This window comes from Orycteropus afer, unplaced genomic scaffold, assembly GCF_000298275.1.
Source record: "Orycteropus afer afer isolate SDZICR_OR568_19922 unplaced genomic scaffold, OryAfe1.0 scaffold00053, whole genome shotgun sequence".
NCBI lineage: Eukaryota > Metazoa > Chordata > Mammalia > Tubulidentata > Orycteropodidae > Orycteropus > Orycteropus afer.
Genome location: NW_006921640.1, coordinates 7045330 through 7055834, shown reverse-complemented (window position 1 = coordinate 7055834; position 10505 = coordinate 7045330). Strand labels below are relative to the sequence as shown.

At 40.2% G+C, this 10505-nt stretch overlaps 1 protein-coding gene across 1 annotated transcript in view; it reads left to right on the top strand.

Annotated features, from left to right (window-relative positions):
* The window catches only part of ELP3 (elongator acetyltransferase complex subunit 3), a 181708-nt gene extending 180757 nt beyond the window's left edge, over positions 1-951 (top strand). The window contains exon 15 of the mRNA XM_007938728.2: positions 875-951. Coding sequence (XP_007936919.1) covers positions 875-951 — 77 coding nt within the window. The remainder of the gene's footprint in view (positions 1-874) is intronic.
* The last annotated feature ends 9554 nt before the right edge of the window (positions 952-10505 follow it).

Below are 10505 nucleotides of genomic sequence, written 5' to 3'. Positions count from 1 at the left end.
CATTTGGTACATTGCCCTTCTCTTCACCCAAATCAATGTTTATTTTTTGAGCAGATCTTTTTTAAAGGAAAAAAAAAAAAAAGCATGGATCTTTAATAGCTTAAATCTGTTAATGTTCCTTAAATGTATACAAGTATACAAACATAAAACTGGTATAAACGCCTTGTGCTTATGGTACTCATATATCAAAATAAGTATAAAGTTAATACACAAACTATAACACTAATAAATTCAAATGAAGTGGCATTAATTCATTGTGACTGATATGATTTTGCTGGAACTGTTGCCCACAATGAGTATGGTACTGACTACCACAGTACAAGTTCTTTTTCATTTTAGCATACTTTTGCTGCTGGCAGATATACAAAGATCCCATTTTCCTGCACTTCTCTCTTTCAACTTCTGGGAAATTGTAATATCATTTGGCTTCATTTGGAGTTTAGGCATCTCAGACATTAAGTCCACCTGTTTTCTCATCTACCCATAATACCTGAAGCAGTACTTCATGGTGCCAATAGGATTGTACACACACAGCCTGTGGAATGCGTAGCATGCACATTTTGCTGTCATCCATAAATGCGTGTGTCAAATACCATGAGTTTATGTTAGAAATCAAGAAAAGGAATTTATTTCTTTCTATACAGCAGTTTTGCACTTTAATGCAGCTTGAATTTAAAGTAATAAAAATGTCCCAAACTTATTAAAATGAGATTCTATCTGAAATGAAATTTGGTCTGTGAATTAGAGTTGGAAAGGATGTATGTAAGGCTGTTAGAGAAGAGTTTGCGGCCTCTGAGGGTTACTAAAATTATGCTGACTGTTAACTTTTTTGTTGTTAACTTTTGTTAACTTTTGTTTTTCTACTGCTTCACAGGGGTTGGCACCAGGAATTACTACAGAAAGATTGGCTACAGATTACAAGGGCCATATATGGTGAAAATGCTAAGATAATGGCTACAACGGTCCACTTTATGCAGTATCCTCCGTGGCAGAAAGTAGAGATTCACAATTTCCTGAGGACTCAGCAGAGTGGCTGAGCAAAACAAACAGACCTACGCTGTCCCCCTTGCAGGAGTTCCACCCTCATTCTGCAGATGTGGAGTCAAGAAAATGCTTTTATGGACAGGGATGGACATCTGCTGACCAAGCCAACTAAAACCACCCACGCTCAGAGCTCCTGCACTGTCCTCTTCTGCATGTTCTCAAGAAGTCACTGTAGTTTCTGAAGCTTAAATTATTTATCCAATTTCTAAAATCTACTTGAAGCCTGCAGGTGTCTTACTTTTGATTCAGACACAATGACAGAAGTAATTAAATCAATTCGTACGGACACCATGATTCATGAAATAAAACTAGTTATTTGAGGAACAAGCTTAAGAATTTCAGATGTCTACCATTGAGTTGGTGACCATTACCAGGTCCTTTGCCATCATAGGTTACATTATATTCTGAAGAGACAAAAAGTGAGGTTGGAACATAGGAAAACTGTCAGCCTTTGATCTCTGGCTTAAAAGCCTTTGAGCAACAGTTAAGAAAATGGGCTTTTTTATTGTCTGTCCTTCCCACACTCTTGACGACTGCAAAACAATGTAGGCAGCCACAAATAAGATGTCAAGAGCAGTGTTCAGCTCTACCTTTTGTGTGTCCTGAGCAGGCCGATGTCCGTCATGCGAATGTCTGAGGCTATGTGGTGCCAAGTCAAGATTTGCTTCCACAGAAGTTGTTCCCTGCATTTTAATTCTTTAAGATGGATTTGGGTTTGTTTGTTGTATTTTGTGTGTGTGATTTGGATGAAAGTTTACAGAGCAAATTCATTTTCCATTCAATAGCTCATACACATTTTGTTTCATGATGTTGATTGCAGTCCCCACAATGTAACTGCTCTCTTCTGACTTCCTCCCTGTGGTTACCTTTTCCCTGTGTCCTTCTTTCCTATGCATTCCTGCCCTCTGAGCTAGCTCCCTGTGCAAATAATGCCCTTCTGTTTTCCCATGATTGATTTAGTCTAAGGAGTATATCTACCTAATGTAAATGTTCACCTCATAGGCTTGTCTATTGTTTGGCTGGAAGTTAAGATATGGGAGTAAGTTCAGTTCCAGGAATTTTGGTTTGTTTTAAATGGATAAAGGTAAGAGTTCAAATCATGTGAAATTTAAAAAAAAAAAAAAAAAACAGACTCAATTCTGAAAATAGGAAAAAGATTGGTTTTTTCAAAGGTTCATTTTGTAGAATGGCCTCCGTGAAACTTCAGGTAATCTACTAAGGACACTCAGCCAGCAGAGGGTGAAAAGTTAAGAATGTGGTTTAACCCTGGGCCTTTGCGTCTGTGACAGTTTACAAAGGTTTATTACATGGAACTAATTCTCCTAAAAGGATCTGAAAATAAAAGTTCAGTCTCCAACACACAAAATAGAGTAATGTGGGTTTTTTCCTCTTACTGTAAATGCAGGACATTTGCCATCAATTTACAGATTTGGGTCTCTAACCTATGGCACTGTTTATTTCCTCCTGAGTGCTGTTGCCATTTCATTAAACTGCTACAAGGTAAATGACATCAGCTTTCTCAGTGCTTGCTGTGGAACTACAAAGGCTTTCTAGACATATAGATCAGAGAATTTAGCCACTTCTCAGTCATGCTTTTTCTTCCCGGTGGAAATAAAACTATTAAATTAACAAAACATACATAGTATAGGCTGTGACAAAAGGGAGCACGTGCTTGGCTGGCGGTCAGTGCTCCAGGCTCACCTCCTGCCTACAGTGTGGCCTTGGTGGACACTAGTGTCTCTGAGCCTCCGATTTTCTAGCTGTCCCATTCAACTAAGTGGATCAAAATGTATAGTGTATCAGAAAATCCTTTTTAAAATTGTAAAAAGTCACTCACACGGAGGGCTTATTTTAAAAGATGATGATTTAGAGCAAGATTTTCAAATGAAAATACCTGGGAATTTGCAGATTTCTAATGGTTATCAGTCATTGTTTAATCCAGATCTTCACTCCAGGGTCAATAGAATGCTGTTTCTGGCTCATTCTAAACCTTGCTTGGCCTCAGGCTCTCATGGCCTCGTGCATAGCTGCAGAACCTTTAAAGCTTCACTGGTGTCAGCCCTCCTCCTGCAGCCTTTCTGCTGCTACAAGCTTCGGCTTCTCTCGTGACTGCCAAGAGCTTTGCCTGGTAGCCATGGTGTTTGATGCTTCATCTGCCTGGCCGGTCTGGTCTCCAAAAAATGTGTACATTTCAGACCACAGGGCAGTCACATAAGAAAGATCAGTGAGGCATGATTCTGCCAGTCCCAGCATGGAACCTTGAAAGCCATCACATGTGTGTTTGATCTGTATTGAGCAACTCCTTAGCAACACCTCAGGCACAAATAGCTCTGTTTTGAGTTCAACTTTTTGCTAAATCACCCGGAGAGTTAAAAAAAAAAAATTCAAGCTGTGTCGAAAACCAACTGAAATATATTTTAAATGAGTTTTAAAATACATTCTCACCACGTGTAAAGACCTAGTAAAGTACACTGTCTCAAATTAGAGAATGAATGGACCCCTTTTAAAGGAAAAAATTTCTACTGATCCAAAGGAATACTGAGAAATACAGATTAGAAGCCAAAGCCTTATTCTTTGAAAATATGTTTCAGTTGCATTGCCAACATTTTTTTTAATATTATCACCCAATTGAAAACCAAATTTTATACTGAACCCACAGACTCCTGAATTTATGAAAAAAGCTCAAGATCTGAGTTCTGAAAACCTCCATTGTACCTTCTCCAATAACTGAAGCTTTGGGCAAGTCCCCTAACATTTTTTTTAGCTTCAATTTCCCCATTGGTAGCATGAGATGAGTACCCATCAGTGTGATTGTGAAAATCAAATGTCCTATTTGAGATGTATGAACTATAACGTAGTCTGTCTACATAGTTGTTACTACTCAGATTGTTTCTGCATGGAAGTGTGGCCTTAGCCAAATAAACTGTTTCCCTCTGCAAGTTTTCTCATCTGTAAAATGGGAATGGCAATAGTATCTCCCTCGTAGTTGAGGATGCTGAGTCCCCAACTCAGCATGGCAGTGGTGCCAATGGGGTTTTAAGGTTCTTAGAACTTATAACATAGTAAACACTATAGATATAAAGACAGTTATCATTAATACCAGGAGGTCTGGTGGTGCAGGTTAAAGCGCTCAGCTGCTAACCAAAAGGTCAGCAGTTTGAACCCACCAGCAGCTATGCAGGAAAAAGATGAGACAGTCTGCTTCCGTAAAGATTACAGCCTTAGAAACACTATGGGGCAGTTCTACTTTGTCCTATAGGGTCACTGTGAGTCAGAATCAATTCAGTGGCAGTGGGTTTATTGGCGGTTATCATTAATACCCAGGAAGTACAGTATTTTCAATGAGGGAAAGAGCCCTGGAGGTGTCGTGGTTAAGAGCTCAACTGCTAAATGGAAGTTTCGTGGTGCAAACACACTAGCCGCTCCGTGGGAGAAAGATGTAAGAGTCTACTTCCATAAAGATTGTTGTTATGTGCTGTCGAGTTGGATCCGACTCATACTGACGCCTCCTTGGGTTTCCGGGGCAGTATCACTACGGAAGTAGATTGCCAAACCAGCAGTGGCTGGTGGGTTTGAATCGCCAGCTGTCTGGTTAGCAGTCAAGTGCCTTAGGCACTGCGCTCCCAGAACTCCATTAACAATTACAGCTTTGGAAACCCTGTGGGGCAGTTCTACTCTGTCCTATAAGGTCTCTGAGTCAGAATTGACTCAGTAACAAAAGGCTTTGGTATTTTTGGTTTCAGTGAGGGAGTCCCTTATATGTTGACCATGGACTCTACAATCTAAATGTTGCTAGAAGCCATTGTCAAAAGAGCAGTATCACCACTGAGGCCTTATCTTCTATTTGGTCCTCTACTGCATTCGAATAGTCTAGCATTTCAAATTGTAAAATTCACATCTCGAGGGATAAGATACTAGCTGAGACTGCAACAACAACAACAAATTTTTTATCATCACTAATTCTGGGGCTTACTGGAGAGTTGTCCAGTTTCAGTAGGCATTGCTAATCTCCCCTATGTGAAGTGCAGCTGTATCCACTTAGGAAGTCTCTCTGAGGGAGTCTGGTGGCCTTTCAGAGGGGACAAGACACATTTCTATACATTAGAGTTGTGTCCACCAGCACATTTGCATTCTGTGAAGGCTGTTGCAAAAACTAAATTTATAGACTTTTTTAAAAACTGACTTTAACATAGATAATCAATTGCATGCCTATAAAAGTAGCAAAGTGACTGTTTTTCTATATCTTAATTGCAGTTACCCAGAGGTGTGGGATCACTTCCTGAGCCATTCCCTTTGCCAGAATACTCTTCCCCACCTTGAAAATTTCTCCTCAGTCACTCACCAGAAGGAAGCTAAACGTATGTTGAGTCTTACCATAAATTGGTCTCTGCATTAAAGCCTGCATACATTATTTTACATAATCCTTGGTGCAGAATGATATCTTCCCCATTTAACAAATGAGGACACAGGAGCTGGTTGTGCAATCTCTGAGCCTAAAGTCATAGACAAGGCCATTGTGTTGCCCAGTTTCAGTCAATACTATTGTAACATGTATGTAGAAATACAGATTATCATACATGTAGAGGCTCAGAGTGGCTGCAGCCCTGATCTAAGCTATCATGTTTCAAACATGAGTCAGTGACTCAGGCTTTCTGATTCCACGCTACCCCACGTTTCCTTTTTTAGGAGGGGAATTATTTTTAGTCAGCCTCCTTTATTTTTCTTTCCATTTTTTTTTAAAATTGTGGTTTGGGTGAAAGTTTACAGAGCAAATTGGTTTTCCACTCAACAATTCATACACATCTTGTTCTGTGACATTGATTGCATTCCCCACAATGTAACAGCACTCTTCCAACTTCCTCCCTGTGGTTACCATTTCCATTGGTTCTTCTTTCCATTTGTTTCTCATTTGTTAAGAAGAAGCTAACGAGTACTGAGTAACAAGTCTGTACTTTCTTCATCTACACAACACTTGGTAAGGAAAGTTGTATTATCATCATCCCAATTTTTCCAATTGGAGGCAGTGGAAGTGGATAATTTCATTGAGAGAATGCAAAGTGAAAAAGAGTCTACTCTCCTTTTTTATTTAAATGAATATAGTGGGGTTTTTTTTGTTGTTCTAAAAGTTGTATAACATTATACACAATTATAACACATCTAGATAGGTAGAGACAAGTATTTATTTGAGTTAAGGGAAGGACAATGTACCAAAAGTGAGTGATCAACATGGTGGCACTGAGGAGGAGAAAGACCCAGAGAGGTACGTAGGAGGTACAGACAACAAAAAATAAACCCTTTTACATATGCAATATGCATTGTCGGTGAAAACAAACATTAATCTACAGGTAAATAGATAGGTAGACAGGCTGGATGATCAGCTATGTCCGGGCAAAAGAGAATATACCCATAACGATATAAAAGGTGGTGATTGTTAAGTGCTGTCGAGTTGTCTCCAACTCATAACAACCTTACGTACAACAGAATGAAACAGTGTTCGGTCCTGGGCCAGCCTCACAATCCTTGCTATACCTGAGCCCACTGTTGGAGCCACTGTGTCAGTCCACCTTGTTGAGGGCCTTCCCCTTTACCAAGCATGATATCCTTTTCCAGAGAGTGATCCCTTCTGACAACATGACCAAAGTAGGTGAGACAAAGTCTGGCCATTCTTGCTTCCAAGGAGCATTCCAGCTGCACTTCTTCCAGATAGATTTTTAAGTTCTTTTAGCAGTCTACAATACTTTGAGCATTCTTCACCAACACCACAACTCAGAAGCATCAATTCTTCTTAGAGCTTCGTTATTCATAGTCCAGCTCTCACATGCATATGAGGCGACTGAAAATATCATGGCTTGGATTAGGCCCATTGTTCTGGTTGCCTAGTGCTGCTCTGACAAGAATATACCATAAATGGGATGGAACAAACAGAAGTTTATTCTCCTAAAATTCAGGAGACTAGAAGTCCAAGTTCAAAGTGTCAGGCAGGCTCTGAGGGCTGTGTGAAAGCCCCTCAACCTTGGGCTTTAGCTGTGCCTGTTGCTCCTGGCCCACAAGCTAGGGCATCTCTTCACTCGACAGCTAGTGGCTGCTAACAATCCCAAAGTCGACAAATAAAATGGCACAGTCCCGATGTTATCAAACCACATGGCAGGCCATTAATTCAAGTCCATTGTAAGTCCCTAGGTCGGCAGAGCATGGCAGGCTGCTAAATGACAAAACGGCTACCTGCAGGGTCCAAGCTAGAGACCATTCCCGAGGCTTCTCCTTATATACAGGAAGCAGACCACATTCCTAAGGCAGCTCCTCAGCTGCTCACAGTAGATTCCACCATGGAGATGATTACCAGTCTCATCACAGGGAATACTACATCCAGCCCTCCAGCCATTCAACCAGGCCCAGCCAAGTTGACACACAAATTGAACTTCCACACACCTTAGTCTTCAAGCAGATATCTTTGCTCTTCGGCATGTGAAAGAGGTCTTTTGCAACAGATTTGCTCAATATAATATGTCATCTGATGTCTTGACTACTGCTTCCATTGCCATTGATTGTAGAACCAAGTAATACGAAGTCTTTGACAACTTCAATCTTTTCTCCATTCATTGTGATGCTGCTCATTGGTCAAGTTGTGAGGATTTTTGTCTTCTTTATATTGAGGTGTAATTCATACTGCAGACTATAGTCTTTAATCTTCATCAGTAAGTGCTCCAAGTCATCCTCACTTTCAGCAAGCAAAGTTGTGTCGTCAGCATATCACAGGTTGTTAATGAGCCTTCCTCCAATCCTGATGCCATGTTCTTCTTCATAGAGTCCAGCCTCTTGGATTATTTGCTCAGCATACAGATTGAATAGTATGGTGAAAGGATACAACCCTGACACACTCCCTTCCTGATTTTAAACCATGCAGTACCCCCTTGTTCTGTCTGAATGACACCTCCTGATCTATGTACACATTCCTCATGAGTACAATTAAGTGTTCTAGAATTCCCATTCTTCTCAATGCTATCCATAATTTATTATGACCCACACAATTGAATGCCTTGCATAATCAATAAAACACAAGTAAACATCTTTCTGGTACTCCTTCCTTTGAACCAAGATCCATCTGACATCAACTATGATATCCCTTGCTCCACGTCCCCTTCTGAATCCAGCTTGCATTTCTGGAAGTTCTCTGTCAATAGACTGCTGCAACCGTTTTTGAATTATCTATCACCAAGGCCATATTTTCAAACTACCAGTGATTCTTTCTTGTTTCCAGCTTTTGCATTCTAGTCACCAGTGATACTTAACACATCTTGATTGCATGTTTGGTCAATTTCAGACTGCAGAAGTTAGTAAAAATCTTTAATTTCCTTGTTTTTGGTTTTGGTGGTTGGTGTATAAATTTGAATAATAGTAGTAGTATTAACTAGACTTCCTTGTAGGCATATGGATATTATCCTATCACTGACAGCATTGTACTTCAGAGTAGATCATGATACATTCTTTGTGATGATGAATGCCACACCATTCCTCTTCAATTTTTCATTCCCAGTATAGTAGATCATATGATCATCTGATTAAAAATGTCCAAAACCAGTCCACTTCAGCTCACTAGTGCCCAGGACATTGATCTTTATGCATTCCATTTCATTTTTGACAACTTCCAATTTTCTTAGATTTCTACGTTCCATGTTCTGATTTTTAATGGATGCTTACAGCTGTCTCTTCTCATGTTGAGTCATGCCACATCAGCAAATGGAGGTCCTGAAAGCTTTACTCCATCCTCATCATTAAGGTCAGCTCTACTCTGAGGAGGCAGCTCTTCCCCAGTCATGTTTTGAGTGTCTTCTGGCCTGAGGGGCTTATTTTCCAGCACTATATCAGACAGTGTTTCAGGGCTATTCATAAAGTTTTCCAATAATATATCAGACAGAGTTTCATTGCTATTTATAAGATTTTCCCCAGCCAACTCTTTGTGAAGTGAATGGCCTCTTCTTTTTTCCATGTCTGTCTTAGAAACCACCACTGTACGACAAACTGACAGACAAGTTCATCTTCCTTAATTGTTCCAAACTGGTGTGCTCACTTCCTGGTCTCCCTCAGCTGTTCCAAACTGGCCACTCTGCCTCACTTCCTTCCTAGCCTCCTTTAGCCGCTAGAGGGTTGGTAGATGATATTTCTACATATATATTCAAATGTGCTATAAGAATGTCCAGATATATAATAGACCTAACAAACAACAACAAGGAACAAAGTTATGATAACTTCTTGGACACAGTCAACCACCTGGAGGGAGTGAGTAGTTGGACCTGTGGGCTTGGGACCATGGTCACAGGAGACATCAAGCTCAACTGGCATAACATACTCCCACTGCCGTCGAGTTGGATCTGACTCACAGCAACCCCTCATTGGGTTTCTGAGGCAATATCACTATGGAAGTAGATTGCCCCACAAAAACATTGTTCTACATCCTACTTTGATGAGTAGCAACTGGGCTCTTAAAAGTTTGCAAGCAGTCATGTACATGCAACAATGAGTCAATCTCTCCTCATCCAGAGAGAAGAATGAAGAAAACCAAAGACGCATGGAAGCAATTAGTCCAAGGGACTAGTGCACCATGTAGTCCTTAGCCTACATGACCATGAGACTAGAAGAACTAGATGGTGCCTGGCTACCACTGTCGACCACTAAGAAAGGGTTTAGTACAGGAGATCCTGGATAGAGTGGGAGAACAATGTGGAACAAAAGATCATTTTTAAAAAAAGACCAGGTTTACTGGTCTGATAGAGCCTGGTGAGACCCCTGAGACTATGGCCCCTAGCCATCCTTCAGATCTGGAACTGAACTCACCCCTGTGGCTTCTAGCCAAACAATAGACAGACACATAGGGTAAGCATTTAAATAAGGTAGATATACTCCTTGGAACGATCAATTGTGGGAGAACAGAAGAAGGGCAGTGTTTGCACAGGGAGATAACTCAGGGGGAAAGAATGCATAGGAAAGAGACACAGGGAAGAGGTAACTATGGGGATGAAGTGGGAAGAGAGCTGTTACATTGTGGTGAATTGCAGTCAGTATTATGAAACAAAATGTGTATGAATTGCTGTATGGAAAATGAATTTCCTCTATAAACTTTAAAGCAAATCACAAGTAAAAAAAAAAAAGTAAAATGATACACAGCACACAGAATAACCTGAAGTCCCACCATCCAGAGACAACTGTGTAAACATGTGGTAAACATCCTACCAACCATCCCTTCGTGTATGTAAATACCCACACATATATGATCAACTTTACATAAAAGTTCATACAATGCATGTAGCTTTTTTTTTACTCGATAAAATGTAATTTGGAAATCATGCCCCAACACAACACTCAGATCTACTTCATCCTTTTTTTTTTTTCCAGATCTTTTTTTTTTTTTTTTTATTAGGATTTGGGTGAAGATTTACAGAGTAAATTCACTTTTCATACAGCAG